The sequence below is a fragment of the Pseudophryne corroboree genome, chromosome 7 (genome assembly GCF_028390025.1).
Source record: "Pseudophryne corroboree isolate aPseCor3 chromosome 7, aPseCor3.hap2, whole genome shotgun sequence".
In the NCBI taxonomy this organism is placed as follows: domain Eukaryota; kingdom Metazoa; phylum Chordata; class Amphibia; order Anura; family Myobatrachidae; genus Pseudophryne; species Pseudophryne corroboree.
In genome coordinates, this window is record NC_086450.1 from 137,872,229 (window position 1) to 137,893,665 (window position 21,437).

General features: G+C 43.2%; 1 protein-coding gene across 1 annotated transcript in view; it reads right to left on the reverse strand.

Moving 5' to 3' along the window:
- Positions 1-18,962, reverse strand: part of UPP2 (uridine phosphorylase 2) — a 39,824-nt gene extending 20,862 nt beyond the window's left edge. The window contains exons 1-6 of the mRNA XM_063933696.1: positions 18,793-18,962; positions 17,786-17,903; positions 15,888-16,046; positions 12,543-12,657; positions 1,341-1,550; positions 603-749 (exon numbers count right to left, since the gene is read on the reverse strand). Coding sequence (XP_063789766.1) covers positions 603-749; positions 1,341-1,550; positions 12,543-12,657; positions 15,888-16,046; positions 17,786-17,903; positions 18,793-18,854 — 811 coding nt within the window. The 5' untranslated portion in view covers positions 18,855-18,962. The remainder of the gene's footprint in view (positions 1-602; positions 750-1,340; positions 1,551-12,542; positions 12,658-15,887; positions 16,047-17,785; positions 17,904-18,792) is intronic.
- Between the last annotated feature and the right edge of the window lie 2,475 nt (positions 18,963-21,437).

Consider the following 21,437-nt stretch of genomic DNA (forward strand, 5'->3'; position numbering starts at 1 on the left):
AAAGTCGAATTTGACAAAAGTCGAATTTCAAAAAGTCGAATTTTGAAAGTCCGTTTTTTTGACGGAAAGCACTGAATTGCATTGACGATTTTTTTTTTTGGCGAAAAAATCCCGAAATTCGACAATTTCGGGAATTCGACCGCAATTGCATATACCCCAATGTAATGCACAAGCCTAAAGGTGCATACTGTACACACGGAGCGATTTTGACTATGAGCAATTTTGACTATGAGCGATTTACCTTGAACTGGCAGTAGGCGATTTGACTATCTTTACCAGCAATTTTGAGTAAGTGTGCAAGCGATTTTGGCTATGGGCGATTTTGACTAAATCCTTTAAATAGAGGGATACTTTTACTTTTCCAGCGACATAGTGAAAATTGACTTGCCTGCACAGTCTATTTTTCCCAGCAATAGCGACCTGGCGCAGACACGCATCAATATTGCTCGCTGTGTACACACGGAGCAATATGCACTAATTTTCTTAGCAATTCTGACTATACAGTCAAAATCGCTGAGCCATATCACTCCGTGTGTACACACCTTAAGTGTTCGTTATTTTAAATTAGAATTCGTAAAAAAAAAAAATTTTTTTTAAAGTACCTTTAAGGCCACATAAATGACACATGGCAGCAAACACTGAAGACTCCATCTCTATGTTCCGGACTCCTGCATTATACGCCTTTTGGAGGTATTCACATTTTTCTTCTTTAGAAAAGGAACATAGTGCCCCATCCAATCTCCCCTGACCTTAGAAATAAATTACTTTTACTGCTCTTGTCCATATTTCATTACTTTCAAACAAGACACAAATATGTTATTGCATGTGAGTCATTCCTACCTAGAAGTAGATGTTTACCACTTTAGATATTTCATTAAATAATAATAAAAGAACTATTAGCTATCTCATAATACAAATATTTTATTTTTAATAGACAATAGAACCCCAAACCACTGGAGAATATGCAGAGTATATCTGTAAAGTTTGGCAAAATAAAGTTTAGTGGGGAAATAAGGTCATCGTGCTAAAATTATACCAAATACTGTAGTAGCAAATATTAGAATGCTGGCCATACACGCTATGATATTGCTAGCCATATAGGGCAATTGGATCAAATGTGCCAACTGCCTGATATGGCTAGCAATGCCAGTTTATTATTTGGGTCATTATCGGGCATGTCCCTATATCAGGTCGGAAGAAGTGCACTATTAGCCCGGGTATGCATGGCCACACCAACAAGTCTCACTGGGCTCGTGTTCCTATTTACTGTATATGCCACTGCAACCAATACAAGACATAGACAACTACTGCTTTGTGTTTGGCTAAAGAATAATACATACCTTCATAAAAGTCGTAGGTGCACATAGTGTGGCCGATAATAGTAAGAAAGTCGTTTATCTCTTTACTGCAGTGTAGAAGTTTCTCTGCCAGTTTCTGGTGCAGTTCCGTGTTCCTGATAACCACTTTATCTAATATGACCTGCTCAAACTGCGGCCTGAAAAGGGCATCCACGGCAATGTCTGTGATCACAACAGTCCCAGGTTCAATTCCTGTAATAAGGTTAGTGTAAATAAATAGTCAGGGCCAGGGTAAGATTTCTGGGGGCCCCAGCACAGCTAATTTATGGGGGGCCCCTACCGATAAAACTGCCAATATGATATATTCATTAAAAAGTGTAATGTGTAAATACTTCCAGCACCCCAAATCTGTAAAAGACATTTTAGTGGCACCATTTCACATTATGCCAAACAGAAAACACAGTTTACTTATGCCAGAGTAGGGGCCGTTTCTAGCAACATCCAAGTTGTGCAATTGCATGAGGCGCCCGCTGACACCATCAGGGGAGGGCCCTTCCACAGACAGAGTTTAACCAGTGCAATTCGGCCAACTCGTCCCCGGCCCCCTCACTGCAGCCGGAGTCTACCGTGGGCAATGTGGACTTTATGAGCCTGCTGAAGGAGAGCAAGGACTATGATAGGGATGGCCATTGGTGGATTACCCATCGATGGTGTCGAAGTCAAAAATATTACATAAAGAGAACATACAAACTACACACATTTAAGTCGCTATACTTGCAAATATGCGCAGCGAGCACAGCAATATATGGTAACACACGCATTTACACGGACATGCCACAGAGATGGATTCGACACTTATTTCATACAGTACATAATTATAATAATATCAAGTGCCAGACATCATGATGATTTAAAATTATCTAATGAAGTAATGTCATGAATGTGCATTATTTGAACTAAACAAGATAGACCGGTCATGTTTACTATTAAAACAACCAGCTTAATGTGTAGATTAATTTGATACTTGTTATTAAGTTGTAGGCCATTGCAGCAGATAATTATGATTACATGTATAAAAGCTAAAATCACTTTGTTAGAACAATGAATGTTACAGTGGACAGGGAACTCAGGCCAGCCCTTTGGCAGTCTTCAAGGCTGAACCTGATCAGCATATACAAAGAGAATAGTGACTCATCATGAACCCCTCTCGCAGAAACTAGTTAACACATTTTGCTGGTCACACAGGAAGGTAGTTCCTGTTTTTTTGGTATCAGGTTTACTTGCTTTTTGGTCTCAGAGGAAGATGGAGGTCTTGCATGATTTTACACAGAGAGAGAGAGAGAGAGAGAGAGGGAGAGAGGGAGAGAGGGAGAGAGAGAGTCATATGGAGGGACAAATTTATATGAGAAAGATATGGTAATTGTATCGCTGGCATGTAACTGAAATTGTATGTAATTGTATGTTTTAACTGCTTACTGTGTGAGTGTAACCATGTAACTATAGGTATACTGTACTTTGTAATATATATTGAATCCATATCCCTTTTTAATAGCAAATATATACTTCAATGAGCTTTGGAACTCAGATAATGTGTGGGTGTATTGTTTTCTCTTACGGGATACAGTGTTTTGCAATGTACAGCACACTTTTATCGTATATGGTAATAAGAGGTGCAGGCATTTACAATATATATTAGAGCGGGCATTTTAAATATTTGTGAGAAATCAATTTGGCATTCTTAATGGTCACCATCAATGTTACCATTGATGGGTAACCCTTATGGTGTGAAACCATCTGTAAGGGAACCATCGATGGTTCCACCCACCAATGGTCAACCCTCCTTTACAATTTAGTAGGCAGTGGCCAATGAGAGCCCAGGGTGGAGCTTTGTGGAAGTGTCGTGTCAGGGGTGGAGCTAAGCTCTGTGTCCCGGCACTTTGTAAAAAAATAATAATAATATTTTGCTGCTTGTGCATCATCGATGGTGGGAAACCATCTGGTTTTCCCCCATCGATGGCAAAAGTATTCAACATTGGTCATAGACCATCGATGATTTTTGAATCATCGATGGTCGATGGTCATCCCTAGACTATGAGCCATTGGAGGAGCTGAGGGTGTGCGGCTACTTCCAGTGCCGGCTGCAGCAGCACCCCCAAACTGAAGCCCTGCTTGTCCCTCCAGGTGTGCTAGCACTGTCTCCCACTTTCTCTCCATTTCCCCTGGGAGCTCAGCAGTTCCACAAAACCAGCTCCACAAAAGTAGCTTCTAGCGCTGCAATCAGCCAGGCCATAGAGCGCTCCCCAGAGAAGTGGCTAACAGTCTCCCAAATCTACAACTGAATGGTGAAGTGTGTCTCCACTTCAAGGATAAGAGGGCCACAACTGCTTGGCAGTCTGGAAGGTGAGTAGGGCAGGGAGTTTGTGCACTGCTGCAAAGTTATCTGGGACCTGTAGACAGGAGATCAGGTGGATCAGTGGCCATCATGGCAGGGTAAGTGAGAGGTGGATCAGTGTCCATAGTGATAGGTGAGAGTTGAATAAGTGCCCATGATGGCAGGGTAGGTGAGAGGTGGATTAGTGCCAATAGTAGCAAGTAGGTGAGAGGTGGATCAGTGTCCATGGTTGGAGGGTAGGTGAGAGGTTGATCAGTGCCCATGGTGGCAGGGTAGGTGAGAGGTTGATCAGTGCCCATGGTGGCAGGGTAGGTGAGAGGTGGATTAGTGCCAATAGTAGCAAGTAGGTGAAAGGTGGATCAGTGTCCATAGTGATAGGTGAGAGTTGAATAAGTGCCCATGATGGCAGGGTAGGTGAGAGGTGGATTAGTGCCAATAGTAGCAAGTAGGTGAGAGGTGGATCAGTGTCCATGGTTGGAGGGTAGGTGAGAGGTTGATCAGTGCCCATGGTGGCAGGGTAGGTGAGAGGTTGATCAGTGCCCATGGTGGCAGGGTAGGTGAGAGGTGGATTAGTGCCAATAGTAGCAAGTAGGTGAAAGGTGGATCAGTGTCCATGGTGGCAGGGTAGGTGAAAGGTAGATCAGTGCCAATAGTGGCAGGGTAGGTGAGAGGTGGATCAATGCCCATGGTGGCAGGATAGGTGAGAGGTGGATTAGTGCCAATAGTGGCCGAGTAGGTGAGATAAATTAGTGCCCATGGTGGCAGGATAGGTGAGAGCTGGATCAGTGCCAATAGTGGCCGAGTATGTGAGATGGATTAGTGCCCATGGTAGCAGGATAGGCGAGAGGTGGATCAGTGACAATGGTGGCAGGGTAAGTGAAAGGCTTGTTCCATGGTTTCATATGGATCTGGCTTTTTTTATGTGGATCTGCTTTTTTATGTGGATCCTAGGGGTGGAGGGTAAAAAACTGGGGTGTAAGGTCTTCTTTTCTTGTCAGGCCATGCCCCTTGTAGTGAGGCCATGCGCCCGTTTTTGGCATGCGCAAATGTTTCTCATTATGCCACATTTTTAAAATACCCAGGGAAAGAGGGCGCATTTATACTGTTTGCACTAACCCTGGACGACCTCCCCTTGTTAACTGTTGTCAATCCGGCATTTAGAAAAATTTTCATAGGTGATCAGGGTTATTTATTATCACCTAGCAACCAATTAGCTTTGGCCAATTAAGTGCAAGTTATACAATAAAAGCAAAGGTCTAATTTATTGTTATGGTTTCCTGCCGAATAGTCCCATCCATGTCTCTTTTTTTCACCACTGGCAGAAGGGGAGTAACCTCTCAGTTACAGAGCGCCGTCACTAGAGGGCGCAGCTGAAGGGTCAAATTTATTCAGGATTGTTGTAAGTTATGCTGCACATTTGCAGTTATTGAATTCCCATAACCATCTCTATTGCATGGCATCATGGCAAGTTTTCTTGCACCCTAGGCAAAGCTCCAGCCTACTGCCCACAACCACCACCAATACCCACTTCCCAGCCCTTCAAATGAAAGATGAAAGAGTGACTTATAAAGGTCCACAGCCACTACTTGCATTAAGTACAACAAGGATGTTTCTTTCATCGTTAATTTTGTGACAGGTAGACTCAGTGGTGTCCCACCTCCCCCACACCCCCAGACCCTGGCGCCCTAGGCAGCTGCCTAAAGCAGCCTAATGGTAGAGCCAGCCCTCCATGGCATTGTTTGTCAGTTGAAGTTAATATCTCAGCTTAATACTTTACTCTACTGGTGCTGGCAATAAAGGATACCCAACATTGTCTTTTGGGTCACTGAGTTTCCCTTTGCAAAATTTATAGAATATTTAAATAAAAAATAAATATACAATATATTGAATGTCCCTAAACAGTCTACGTTTACAGTGCTAAAGTATTCACTCCCCTTTGCATTTTTCATGTTTTGTTGCCACACAACCTGGAATTAAAATGGATTGTTTGAAGGTTTGCATCATTTCAGTCACAGAACATGCCTACAACTTTTTAGATGTTTTTCTTTTTTACTGTGAAGCAAACAACAAATAGGACAAAATAACAGAAAACTTCAGCGTGCATAACTATTCACCCCCCTAAAGTCACTACTTTGTAGAGCCACCTTTTGCGGCAAGTACAGCTGCAAGTCACTTTGGATAAGTCTCTATGAGCTTGCCACATCTTGCCACTGGGATTTTTGCCCCTTCCTCAAGGTAAAACTGCTCCAGCTCCTTTATGTTGGATGGTTTCCGCTTGTGAACAACAATCTTCAAATCTGACCACAGATTCTCAATTGGATTGAGGTGTGGGCTTTGACTAGGTCATTCCAACACATTTAAATGTTTCCCCTTCAACCACTCGAGTGTTGCTTTAGCAGTATGCTTCGGGTCATTGTCCTGCTGGAAGGTGAACCTCCGTCCCAGTCTCAAATCACAGGCAAAGTGAAACAGGTTTTGCTCAAGAATATCCCTGTATTTAGCACCATCCATCTTTCCCTCGACTCTAAACAGTTTCCCAGTCCCTGCTGCTGAAAAACATCCCCACAGCATGATGCTGCCACCACCATGTTTCAATGTGGGGATGGTGTTCTAGGGGTGATGGGATGTGTTTGGTTTGTGCCAGACATACCGTTTTCCTTGGTGGCCGAAAAGTTACATTTTAGTCTCATCTGACCAGAGCACCTTCCTCCATACATTTGGGGAGAGTCGTCCACATGCCTTTTGGCAAACTCAAAACGTGCCTTCTTATTTTTAACACTAAGTTATGGCTTTTTTCTGGCCACTCTTCCATAAAGCCCTGCTCTATGGAGTGTATGGCTTATTGTGGTCACATGCTCCTCTAGGGTTACCTTTGGTCTCTTGCTAACTCTCTGATTAATGCCCTCCTTGCCCAGCCTGTGAGTTTTGGTGGCCGGCCCTCTCTTGGCAGGTTTGTTGTTGTACCATGTTCTTTCCATTTGAAGATGACGGATTTGATGGTGCTCCGGGGGATCATCAAAGATTTGGATATTTTTTTTTATAACCCAACCCTGACTTGTAATTCTCAACAACTTTGTCCCTGACTTGTTTGGAGAGCTCCTTGGTCTTCATGGTGTGATGCCTCTTGCTTAGTGGTGTTGCAGCCTCTAGGGCTTTTCAGAAAAGGTGTGTTTATACTGACAATCATGTGACACTTAGATTACACACAGGTGGAATTCATTTCACTAATTATGTGACTTCTGAAGGTAATTGGTAGCACCAGAACTTTTGGGGGCTTCTTAGCAAAAGGGGTGAATACATATGCAAATGCCAATTGTCTAATTTTTATTTATAAAAATTATTTTGTATATAATTTTTTCTTATTTCACTTCACCAACTTAGACTATTTTGTGCATATCCATCACATAAAATTCAGATTAAAAAATAAATAAATTACAGGTTGTAATGTAACAAAATAGGTAAAAAGCTAAGGGGTGAATACTTTAGCAAGGCACTGTATGTACAATTCCAACTTTTCATTGGCGTTAATGTACAAACAGCTCATATGACCTTTTGATGTAATTTGGGAGTAAATCTGTGTGGTTTCTGTATTTCCTTATGTAAGCAAAATATTTCTGCAGACAGAAAGCCCTATAAGAAATAGACACAGCGACCACCCAGACATCAGTTTGCATATTTGCAAATCACTCGTTTTATAAATTCCGTCAGTAAACCTCACAAATTAATGGGCCCTACACACTGGCCGATATTTTGAAAGATATGAACGATCTCATTCATAAATGAACGAGATCTCGTTCATATCTTTCAGTGCGGAGACTTAAGCGATGAACGATGCGCGTCCCCGCGCTCGTTCATCGCTGGTCTCCTGTCGGCTGTGCATGCAGGCCAATATGGACGATCTCGTCCATATTTGCCTGCACGTCTATGGAGCCGGGTGACGGGGGGAGTGAAGAAGCTTCACTCCCCCCGTCACTGCCCCCCCCGCCGCCGGGTCGCTCGTCGGCCGTATCGGCCGTCGGGCACCTCGGCCAGTGAGTAGGGCCCATTAGCCAATCCACCTCAATTGAATATTGTTGCATTTACTACCCAAGTCGCAAGGGTTTTATCTCAATTCTGTACTTGATATTGGCCGTTTCACCCTCCGATTTTATTTTTTTAACTCTTTATTTGTAAACGTGGAGAGCAAAAGTATACATCATATGCAAAATTAAAGAACATATTGTCAGGTTATGTTTTGTATCATGAAACGCCAAACAGTAAAGTATATCACAAACAATATAAATGTTGTCATGTCCACTTGTTTTTTTTTAATTTTTTGTGGAAGAATTAACAAAAAAAAAGGAACAGTATAAAGAAAACTGAATGAGGGAAGGGACTGGGAGAGGGTAGAGGGGGGAGGGAACAACACGCTACAGTCTGTGCTATATACGATAAGGCGGATTAAATGAGCTAAAGGCTCCATTCTCGAGACAATAGAGGAATTTAAATTTAAATTAGAAATAGATTTTATAGGGTACCCGGCAATTGTCTGTGGAAATATAGGTACCAGGGGCTCCAAGTATCAAGGAATTTGTGCACTGAATGGTGGAGCAAGGCAGTAATGTACTCCATTGATGCTATAAACCAAATACTGATTACAGCTTGTAAGAATGGAGCTGAAGGTTGTTTCCAGTGTGCGGCTATTAAACGTTTGGCAGCATTAAGGATGTGAGTGCAAAGTCTACTCGAGGGTCCAGATATCCCTTCCAACGGTTTACAAAGCAGGGCATGTGAGGGATTGACAGGAATAGGAATTTTACCGATAAGGGCGAGAATGCATTTCCAAAAAGAGCTAATCAAAGGGCAATCCCACCATACATGTAAGAAGGAGCCCGTAGATCCACACTGTCTCCAGCATAAATTGGAACTCGATGGGAAAATGTGATATAGCCTTTCAGATACCATATACCACCTTGAGTAGACCTTGAAGGCATTTTCCTTAAAATTCGTATTTATAGATACTTTGGTGATCGAGCAGCGGATCTCCGACCACTCCTCCTCCTCCTTCTCCAAAGTTACCCCCAAATCTTGTTCAAATGGTTCTTTGGGAGAGGAGGAGCCTACCTGAAGAGAGTATAAAATAAAGATAATACCTCTGCGCCCTGGGTCATAAATACATAATCGTTTAAATGGGTTTGGATGTCTAAGTTTACTAGACTTACTAAAGGAGTGCAGAAAGCTTATAATCTGCAAGTAGTAAAAATACCTGGGGTCCTGTAAACCGTACTGCTGAAAAAGTATGTGGAGCAAATTCTCCAGAGATGTGGAGAAACCTAGTTATGCCCACTGCAACCCAAGGGTGCATGTAGGAAGATACGCAACCCAAAGGGAAATAGGGATGACACCATAGAGGGGTCAGAGGGGAAGGATAAGGTGCTAATTTGAGTTTCATATTCAAGTTGTCCCATACCTTCCGAACAGAGTGGGTATTATGTACTGACGCTGGTCTCAAATAATTGGGGAGCCATGGAAGGAAACTAAAACAATAATGATTAAGTAGGTCGCTTTCCAGGGACACCCACTTCTTACAACCACCAGGTGTATGCCAGGCTACGATGTGGCTTAATTGTGTAGCCTGGAAATACCATTCAAATATGGGGGGACCTAAGCCTCTGGTAGTCGTGAATTTAGAAAGACAGGTTCTCTGAAGTCTGGGCTTTTTGTTCAACCATATAAATTTGCCACACATAGATTGCACAGTATGGCGATAGGAGGATAGGACTACAATGGTGACAGTTTGAAATAGATAAAGCAGCCATGACAGAATATTTATTTTGACTGAATTAATTCTACCCTTCCATGAAATACACAGGGGATCCCATTTAGCTAGGTCTTTTCTAATATTTTGCAATAGTGGGATACAATTGGCATTAAGTAACTGGTCATAATGCTTTGTGATCTGGATTCCTAAATATTTGATGGGCTGAGGCCGCCAGATGTACTCAAAATTTGTTTCTAGGAGCCGCATAGTATCCGTAGGGAGGGGGAATGCCAGTGCCTCAGATTTAGTACTGTTAACCTTGTGTCCTGACATACTTCCAAATAATGAAAGTTCGGCTTGCAAGTTAGGGAGCGAGGTCAGAGGGGAGGACAGGGAAAGCAGTACTTCATCTGCAAAAAGCGATATCTTATATTGGAAGCCTTGTACAGAAATCCCTTTGACGTCAGGGTTCTTCCTAATGTGAGCTGCCAATGGCTCAATACTGAGGGCATACAGCAGGGGAGACAAAGGACACCCCTGTCTAGTGCCATTACCCAATGTAAAGGTGGAGGAGGATCACCCATTGGTGGAGACAGACGCCATGGGATTGTGGTATAGAGCGTGAATTGCAGACAAAAAGCTACCGCAAAAGCCATAGGATCTCAGGGTCTGAAATACAAAAGGCCGAAACATAAAAGACAGGCGATCGAAGGCCTTCTCTGCGTCCAGTGATAAAAGAATTGATGGCATTTTATGTTCATTGATGTATGAGATCAAGTTGATCGTCCGCCTCGTGTTATCATGGGCCTGTTTAGTGGAGACAAACCCCACTTGATCAGCGTCAATCAATTGGACCAAGTATGTATTCAACCGGATTGCAAGAACCTTTGCGAATAGCTTAATGTCTGCATTAAGAAGTGAAATCGGCCTATAACTTGTGCAAGTAGTTGAATCCTTTCCCGTTTTGGGTAATTATTTTATTAAAGACACTGACCAGACGGGGAGCCAATAAACCTGAGAATGATTTATAATACGACATTGGGAAACTGTCTGGACCTGGTGCTTTGGACGGTTTCTGAGATTTTAAGGCCACGTTGAATTTCTCGACTGAGATAGGGGTGTTTAACGTGCTAATAGTGGAGTCTGAAAGTTCAGTAAGGTTGCAGGTGTCTAAATAGTCTTTGGCTACAGCGGATGGTAGATTGGGGCCTGACGCGCATTTTACAAGGTTGTAAAGAGATTTATAATAATTGTAAAAGGACTTGTTAATGGAACCCGGATCGTAGCTTAAGACATTTAAATCATTTCTGAGTGATAAGATAGTTTGTGAGGCTTTTTTCGCTCTAAGACTGGCAACTAATAAAGAATCAATTATTACTTTTTTCATAACATTTTTGATTCAAATATCTAAGGGATTTCTCTGTACGTTCCGCAAGGAGGGATTGAAGTTCACCTCTGATCATAGGTGTCAGAATGGGGGGATGGGGGGGAAGGGGGGCAGCATGCCCCCCAAACATGGCGTAAGCGTGGGCAGGGGGAGCGCTTACCCCCAGATTACCGCGTAGACTGACTTCAAAACTTTGGCGCCGCAGCATGCTGCCCCGTGTCCTGTCTAGCCAGCTCTTCACAGAGGCATTACTGGGAGGAGGCGGGGATGTCCCAGCAGGCTCAGCATGGGGCAGCACACTGCAGCGCCGGAGTTTTGAATCAGATTCTCCGCGGTGATCTGGGGTGGGGTAAGTGTTCCGCGTGTGGGGGTCGATAATCGTGGAAGAAATGCCAAAATGTATTTTTATATATGCCCCCCCCCCCCCCCCCCCCCCCCCAAAAAAAAAAAAAAAAAGTTCTGGCGCCCCTGCCTCTGATACCTTGAATCTGACTAAGGACACGTGAGGAATGAGATTGTTTATGACTTCGCTCAAGTTGTGACAGTTGAGAGGTGAAAGTAACAATCCTCTCGTTCTGTTGCTTTATTCTATATGTGGCATATTTAATCATCGCACCTCTAATAACGGCCTTATGTGCTTCCCAGATTGTTGGAAGGGGGATGTCATCAGTGACATTAATGTTAAAATACTCCTCTATTTGACACCTGATATGGTCCTTAAACTGGGGGAAGCGGAGAAGAGTCTCATTCAACCTCCAGGTGTGGCGGCCGCCCGAAGAGTTTAGAGGATTGATGGAAGCCATCACCCTCTTGGAGGACAAGGATTGGGCAGATATTAGTCAATGTGTAGATCAACACCAATATAAAGGAAAACTCCTACAAAGTGTACTCGCGTTGGTACATGCTCCTCGAGATGTTACACTATATTTTTCCAGGATCATCCGACAAGTGCTGGAGATAATGCGGCCAAATTGTGACTTACATATATATATATATTTTATGGGATTCAGGGCTGTCTGACCAGCAGTGCAGGCCCCTGGGCAAAGCAATACACTGGGCCCCTACCCATCTTCCAGCTTTGCGGTGGGGGGTGCTATCAGCGTCAGCTTTGATGTCTTGCGAGTCGTAGGGGGTGTTCTATCTTCCGCTTAGCATGTTGGACCTGGAGCAGTAATTTTTGCTAATAACTCCTTTACTGCACAGATGGAGGTGGGGGGAGATAGGGCGGAAGAGAGATCACTAAACTGTAGAAGGGGGCATTGGGCTGAATGAAGGGGCCCCGATACATGACCCCCAGGGTGGTGGTGTGTGTTGGGGGGGGGGGGGGGGGTTTAATATGCTGTAGAGGGGTGTACAGTGGAGTGGGCTTAATATTCATCATTTTCTGGTGGAAATAGTTCTTCTCTGGTTCAGGTAGGTGTCAAATGTTGCCTACCTTCATGCCCTCCCTTTATTTCACCTTCTCCCTCCTTATTGTATTTTGTGATTTTTTTTTTATGTATTAATAACTACAAAAATAATTAGCTTTATAGTTAATTTATACCAACAAGTCATCAGTTGTTGTAAATGTAATCTCTTGTACACATTACACAATTCTTCTTCAACTATTTCAATAAAAAGATTTAAAAAAAGAAAAGAAAAAGATACAGCGACATTGTGAATATATGTTCTGTCTTCAAGGGATAGGTCATGAAAACTAAGATGAATTTATTAAATGATGCTTACCGATTCCCCCTGATGTCCCGATGCGTATAATTGTGACACCTCGGCACTTGGCGTGATGTAGAAGCTTGATGAGCTCATGCAGCATTATGGAGATGGAAGGGACGCCCATCCCGTGCTATGGAAGGAATTAAAGGATATAACAAAGTCCATATGTCAAACATGTTCCTAACATCTAGAGGTGCGTTTGACAAACCAATCTTCCTGCACCAGTTGTACAGGAGCGTAACATCACTGCTCTGTGTTATCAGGGTTCTGCTCATTCTACTAAGTGCCAGTCTATGGCTTCCAGCTTTCACACTGAGGATGTCCTGTTACACACATCCCTGTGCTCACACAATTATACAAGTGGATGGGGACAGCAATACATAAATAATACTACGAGAACTGTAGAGTAAGCAGCAGTTCATGGTCTGGCGGTTTTTGCTCCTGACACGGACTTACTAGGCATGCAGCAGTGGCATCACTAGGGGGTCACGGGTCACACTGGACGACAACATCTGAAGGAGTGACACCAAAATAGCAGAGCTGCTCTGCTATTTTTGTGTTGAATAGGGTCACAGAGCAGCATCCACATTTCTTGTGCCGGGACTCAGGAGAGAAGTCGGGGGCTGCCCAGCATGACGAGAGCTGCGGAGAGAGGCTAGTTTAATGAGAATTGGGGTGAGACACAAAGTCACACCCTCAAAGCGTCACCTATTGGCATGTCTTCATGCAGTGAAGCCACGCCCCCTCCTGCACCCGATCACGCTAAGATACAGCTGCACCAGATGACACACCACAGATAGCGACAGCTCTGGCATACAATCACCATGGGGTCTATTCATTCACTATGGGGTCTATTCATTATGCAATGAAAAGAGTGGAGAAGTGAGCCAGTGGAGAAGTTGTCTATGGCAACCAATCAGCTGCTCTGTATATTTTGTATAGAATGCACTCTGTAAATACAGCTTGTCTACTGGCTCACTTCTCTAATATTTTCACTACTTCATGAATCGACCCCTATCTCAGGGCAAAGATCTTAGACTTGATCAGGGTTATGCACCAAACTTGGGGGGTAATGCAGAGTTGATCGCAGCAGCAAATTTGTTAGCAGTCGGGCAAAACCATGTGCACTGTAGGGTGGCAGATATAACGGGTGTAGTACGGTATGCCGGCGCTCGGGTCCCGGCGACCAGCATACCAGCGCCGGGAGCCCGACCGCCGGCATACCAACAGCTTAGCGAGCGCTAAGGAGCCCCTTGCGGGCTCGCTGCGCTCGCCACGCTGCGGGCACGGGGGCGTGCTACACTATTTTATTCTCCCTCCAGTGGGGTCGTGGACCCCCACGAGGGAGAATAGCTGTCGGTATGCCGGGTGTCGGGATTCCGGCGCCGGTATAATGTGCGCCGGAATCCCGACATTCGGCATACTGAAGACCACCCGATATAACATGTACACAGTGTCAGACTGGGGCATGTAGGGCCCACCGGGGGAATGCAGTGGTAGGGGCCCATGTTTACTGAAGGGGTGTGGCCTGCCACCTCATTGGTTTGACTAACCATTAGACAGCGCAATGTCTGGTCTCCTTCTTAAATACATACAGTAAATTCAGCTGCTGCATGCATGATAATGTACCAGATTAATAACAGCAATGCACTGTAGAAAATACACCATAGTCCAGTATAAGGTAACATATGTATAATGTATAATTCAAGTGCACAGTCTGAACCTGATCCTTAGAGCAGGAGGTGGGCCCCCAGGCAGTAGGGCCCACCGGTGGTTTCCCCTGTACCCTTGTGGGACAGTCCAAGCCTGCATGTGCAGAGAGAGTTAGATTTGGGTGGGTTATTTTGTTTCTGTGCAGGGTAAATAATGGCGGCTTTATTTTTACACTGCAATTTAGATTTCAGTTTGAACACACCCCACCCAAATCTAACTCTCTCTGCACATGTGACATCTGCCTCCCCTGCAGTGCACATGGTTTTGCTCATTAGCTAACAAATTTGCTGCTGTGATCAACTCTGAATTACCCCCTAAGTGGGAAGATGTTGTTCATCGGTATAGGGTTGTCTCAGGCAGTGCACAATGGATATCTGCTGTGCTATCGGAAGCCTGCAGGTCGCAACCTACCATCTGTGCTCTAACGTGACTAGCTGGATGATAGGTTGTGATGTGGAGTGGTACAGAACCAGATTACTATTGTCAACATGGTGACCATGTTGACATTACATCAGTGTGAATATACTGAATGATGAACATGTCAACATTGTCATGGTAACTGAATAGTGCCTCTTAGATAGGCTGCATCGGTTTCAAATTTGTTGGCACTGGTCACATGACTGCCCCATTATGTGTCATACCTAGTGCAATCACCTACAGCAGACTGAAAGGATGACCGATGTGGGAGAGACAGAAGACAGCAGAGGAAGAGACCACACTGCCTGTGTGTGAGCTGAGTGGTGTGGGTGCTCTGCAAGGCACTTGTAACGGGGGTTTCTTCATCTGCTCTACTGTTACACATGACACCCATTTACTGATCTGGCCTAGGCCATCCTGCCATACTGGGTGGTTGAACCAAGGGTGCTGCAAAGTAGGAGTTGCAGATAGCACACTACCACCCAGGGACGTGCGGTGAGCTAAATAGCTCAGGAGGCACTGGCTAGCACCAGAGCCAGATTTACATGCAATATATGAGCCAAAATGTACATCTGGGCATTATACACAGGTGCAGCAGTAGAAACTCCTGGAAATTTGGTGAGTTTTGATCAGAAAGAAGCGGAAAAGTTAGCCAGGTGAGGCACTGCCTCACCTGCCATGGAATTTTTACTTCAGAGTTTTAGCTATAAAAATTATTAGAATAATGCAAAGAAGATATTTCAAACATATTCTTTGTATTTTTCATATACTTTATACCAGAGGTTCTCAAACTCGGTCCTAGGAAACACACACAGTGCATGTTTTGCAGGTAACCCAGCAGGTGCACAGGTGTATTAATTACTCACTGACACATTTTAAAAGGTCCACAGGTGGAGCTAATTATTTCACTTGCGATTCTGTGAGGATACCTGCAACATGCACTGTGTGGGCTCCCGAGGACCGAGTTTGAGAACCTCTGCTTTATACAGTCAAACCTCTGGCACAAACGTTAGTATGACAGGAAAGGCTCTGCCTCACCTGCCTCACCCCACCGCACATCACTGCTACCACCACCACACAGGCAGAGAGGTTATATATAGAAAAGCATTTACTCTGCTTCAAAACAGCTTTTGCTAACAATTTGCGCATATATTAACAATATCAAGCAATTTCAGACTGTTACCTATTGATTGTTTGTCATCTTGTATTATTGCATAATATGACACTCACGCTAATAGACAGCACAGGACCGGCTTTGTACATGCTGTATCTGTCAGTGCCAGCACAAATATCTTTTATGTCGTTGCCATCTCCTTCCAGTCCCAGCTCCTGGTGTATAAATATTGCAAAATCCCTCATTCTGTTTGGACTTCCACCAACACAGACAAACTGCAAAAGTCCCACAAAACAATAACAGTTAAAAAGCACCTATTACATAAACACTGTAAAATCTGTGGATTAAGAGTAATTTACAAGTTCTTAAAACCTATGCTATGGCCCACCTCCTCAATTACTTGCCACTGGTGCTGGAATGGGCCATGCTTGGAGTAACACCCCATCCTCCAGCACTGGATTCATCCCATCCCTCCTCCTGGCTTGTATCTTTTACAAGAATGGATTGGCTGGAGGCATCCTTCCATCAGAAGGCTCCATGTGCAGAATGTGCTCAAATTATGGGGGTGTATCTTAAAAAAAATCCCATTTTCTAGAGAACAGATCAAACTTCGAAATCTCCACGAGTCTCCTTTTACTAGACGTTGTTATTAATATTCTGATACTGTGCTAAGGAGCATGATATATATGGTGGGGATGTAGTTATGATCCCGGCAGTCAGCATACCGACGCTGTGATTCCGGCCGCCAGAATGCCGGCAGGGGGCCCAGGACTACTCACACTCCTGAGTGTTCCCGACACCCATAGATCGGGAATAGAACCCATGGTGAGCGCAGCGAGCCACCGAGCCTTCAAGGGGCTTTGTTTTACTCACCACCCTGCCGGCATACTGGCATCTGGGATCCCGGCGTCGGTAAGCTGACAGCTGGGATACCGGCCGCCGATTGCTCGACCCCAACCCACAGAGCTGTTTCACACTGGCCAGGTAGCACCGGCCGGCAAAATTCCGTTTTTTTCCGCGGCCGTCCCGTAGAGACACATGCAGAGTAATGTGTCATTTCACACGGCATGGACGGTGCCGGAGCCGTGCCGTCCTTGTAGGCAGAGAACCAAGTGTGTGAATGGGATCTTTCACACACAATGTTTTTTTTAGCAGCCACCGCTGCGCATGCGCACAGCAGTAAACACGACTCAAAGCCGTTGTGTGTGAAAGATACTGCCGGATGGCAAAAAGACGGACAAAGTTTGTCCGGCTTTTTGCCATCCGATGAAAACCGGTGTGTATGAAACAGCCCTTATGGCGCTGTTGTGCACATTGCATTTAGTGGGGTAGTGTAATGTGTGAACAGTAAGAGTTACAGGTTAAAAAAAAGTTCAATATGCTGGAATAAAATGCTGAATAATCAGCTCACTTCTCTTAACCGCTGTATAAAATGTATTAAAGTGTAGAGAGCGCCTGAGAATGCCCCGGCTTTATACTATGTTCTGCCAGAAAAGATGAGAAATACTGGAACACTGGGGAACTGTCTGCAAAAACTTCACTTTTACAAGGTGCTGGTTATCATACATGGACATAAGCTGGGTACACACTTGAACAATCCGGCATTCTTGCGACAGCCCAATACCATGTAATGATATATTGTACCCGCATATACACTGCACGATCCACCATACACTGCCACAATTTATTGTTACAGTATCAATGTTAGAGAACTGCATCATACGTCACTTCTAACGTGCGGACATCAGCTGGGAAGATGCGAGCTCCCACACACTGCATCAAATAATGAATAAGGAGGAATTGGCTGTACACACTATACAGCGGTTGTTGCAATCCATCACAGACCCAAAATTGGGCAATATAATATTATGTGTAGTGTGTACCCAGCTTAGGCTCCCCTGGTTTTCCAGCAGTTGTGGACAAATCCCAGCATCTAGTTCTGCAGCAGCTGGAGATAAGATAAGCCGTAACATGCTTTTATACTGGTTCTCAACTATTATAAGACCCTACTTACCTTCACATCCCCAAACATAGAGGGGAGATCATGCGTTCTAGTGCCCAAGTCAAAGTGGTATAGAATGTCCTCCGACAAGAGGTCCAAATGGGGATTTTTAACATGTACAAATCCATTGCTGCAATAGTAATAAATACATAACAAACTTAATACAATTTACACATACAAATCCAGAATAAGTTCCTGTTTGTATCAATATCATTTTGCCATACACTTCTAAATAAAGTACATACACTTCTAAATAAAACATTTGCCTGCATAATGCCATAAATATTAATTGCAAAATCTTTTGGTTTTTTTAAATGAGCAGCATTAAGCCTTCTACATACACTAAATGCATTTTTGTATGCGGACTGGTATGGGAATAGAACCTATTGGTTACAGTGACTACAGTATGTACACATCAGCTACAAGTGCGCTTCACACAGCTGCTCGGATTGCAATGGCGTTATACGTGCAGGGTTGTTTAATGTGATGGGTGCATACCGTGCATTGACTTTTACATAGGCTGGCAGGGGATGATTTTTTTTGATCACTATGCAATATTTACAGCATAGGCTGGTGATCATTTTTGCTATAGGTTACCTACTACACAGGTAAATAGAAGGCAGATATTATAGGCTACCATAGTAAACTCTTCTTTATCACAGGTAATTGTTTATTGAATTATTTAATGTACAACAAAAAAACACCTTGCACCCAGCCCAGACACTTACTTCTGCTGCATATCAAGTGAAATTTATTATTAATATTTATTTGCAACAATTACTATATAAATAATATTGACACTATCCATTTGTAAATTAGGCAAAATTGCAAATAGACAGATTAGGTACTTGTACTGTACCAACATGATACTTCACTGTGACACTAAAACAGACATTACTCAGGATATAGTGGATTACAATGTACGTACACTATTTATTCAATTACATTTTACTGTTATAAAAATAAATAAAACAACGTGTACCGTATACCTTCTGAAAGCTTTCCCATGACACACTTACTTTACACAATTCTCCCTTTCTGGTAGATTGGATTTGCTGCTATCTGCTAAAATTGGAGCCATCGCTCGTCTCCAGAGCTGTCTCAGTCCACTATATTTCCTTGTTTACAGCTTATCAGCATGGACTAATGAGAGGTATTGCTCTGACATAATCAGTGAAACGTTCTTATAGGGGAAAGTTAAGTCATTTTGGAATGTCTGTCTGAGCCTTCTGATTGGCTGCTTTGGTAGAGGCGTTGTCTTTGATTACATAACAGACCCCAGTTACTGATTGCCTGGCTAACGTGATTATAAAGCACTTACCACCCACATACTGCAAACAAAGCACATCTAACTCCTGGTATATTGCCTCTGTGTCAGAGTGGTTTGTTTTAAAAAGTATTATAAACAATGAAATAATACAATCTAAATGAGTAGTGCAACCTAAAGAACGTACTGTATATGACTCGAACAGTTAACATGAACGCCTTGCGAACGTCACTGTGACTATCCTGTTACTACAAATAAGCCATTAGCAGCAATTCCATTCTGCCACTTCGTTTCTAGAACAGTTCATGTTAAGGCCACCAGAGGTCACCAGCAAGCCCCATTACTGGTGCTCTATAATGTCATCACTATAATGTGCCATTTTTACTATTTGAGAGTGGCAATTATTTCATCATTTCCTGAATATTGAAGTGTGAAGTATTGTAGATAAATGATTATAATTTCACCTTTGGAATGTGTCTAAATGGACGCCTATAAGCATGTTATCTAACTGATCAAGAATGGATTAGGTGCAAAGGCTTTATAATGCCTAAAATTACCCTCTTATAATGATTGCTCATGTAATGGACATAGGCATTCTACTGGAATGGAAGGCAATTTAACACTGCAAGGTACTCTGGGATAAATAGCCTTGCACCCAGCACTCACACAGCTATGTTACATTATTAGACAGTAACCCATCAAGGCTTTGCTCACTGTCAGCATAGTTGCATTCAAATATAACAACTGCTAAGGACTGGGGGTGGATGATACTGAATGCAAAACTCTCCATACATATTCATGCACAGTCCGAGCATTATATAATGAGAAAATTAATGAGAAATGTACATTTATGTAATTAAAAATGCCTGGCCTCTATTACTATACTGTGGTTGAAATATTTTGTCTGCTGGGGTTCAATAGAGTTATAGGGATTTTACGTTACATACTATTATTTCAGTCATTAGCTTATTTATTATTTATCAGGCTTTTCCCCAATAATTAACAATCTATTTTGCATTAGTTACTTTCAATTTATTGGTGCTCTTTAATAATAATTCCTTATCAGGATCCAGAAGGAACGTATCCAAGTGAAGTACTTTTCCACTGAAAAGTCATGCCCTGAGCTACCAAATAGGGAACCATAAATCCCTCTCTAGTGATACAGTGGCTAATGCCATCCATTAAACAGCTCCATAACTAGGTGCAGAGCCGGCCCTAGGCATAGGCAAACTAGGCAATTGCCTAGGGCATCTGGTATGCCTGGGAACACAATCAGCTTCTGCTGATAAAAATTATATGCAGCATGCCTATATTCTGTGTGTAGCATTTCATAAGCAGATACAGCCACAGTGGCACACAGTATATAGGCATGCCGCATATCATTTTAATCAGCTGAAGCTGCTTGTGCATCCTAGCCACATAGCAATGCAAATAAGATGCATTTTCAGAAAAAATAGGCACCCGACGTTTGCAGAGCTGCCAGTTGACTCGCGCCAGGAACTATATGTGTCATTATGTGTATAAGGGCATTAATAATGTGTAACATATGTGTAAGGGGCACTATGTGTGTCATTATGTGTTTAAGGGCACTAATAATGTGCGGCATATGTGTAAGGGACATTATGTGGGTCATGTGTATAAGGGCATTAGCAATGTGCGGCATATGTGTAAGGGAAATTATGTGTATAAGGGCATTAATAAGGGTTGGCATAATGTGTAAGGCGCATTATGTTTATAAGGACATTAATAATGTGTGGCATATGTGTAAGGGGCATTAATGTGTGGTATTATGTGTATAAAAGCATTACAAATGTGTGTCATTATGTGCATAAGGTGCTCTACTGTGTGGCGTAATGTATAGAAAGGGCACTACTGTGTGGTCTAATGTGAATAAAGAGCAATATGGTGTGGTGTAATGTGAATAAGGAGCAATATGGTATGGTGTAATGAGAATAAAGAGCAATATGGTGTGGTGTAATGTGAATAAGGAGCATTTCAGTATGATGTTAAGTGAATGAGGGGCACTACTGTGAGGAGAAACGTATATAAGGTAAAGTGGTACTACTGTGTGATGTAATGTGAATAAGGGACACTATCGCATAATAAATTGTGAATAAAGTTGCACTACTGTGACGCATAATTTGAATTGGGGGTACTATTGTGTGGCCATGCCCCTTGCCAGCAAAAACACATACCTTTGTGGGCTGTGCGCCGAATGTGCACACTGTTCTTATTTAAATTACAGGGGGTAGGAAAACTAAAAAAAGGACTGCTATGGGTGGGGGGTGATGGTGCTGGGAAAGGGGTGCAGGGTCAGCGGCGGAACTAGCGGTGGTGCTAGGGGGCACCAGCCAAAATCTTGCCTAGTGCATCATATTGGGTAGGGCCGGCTCTGAC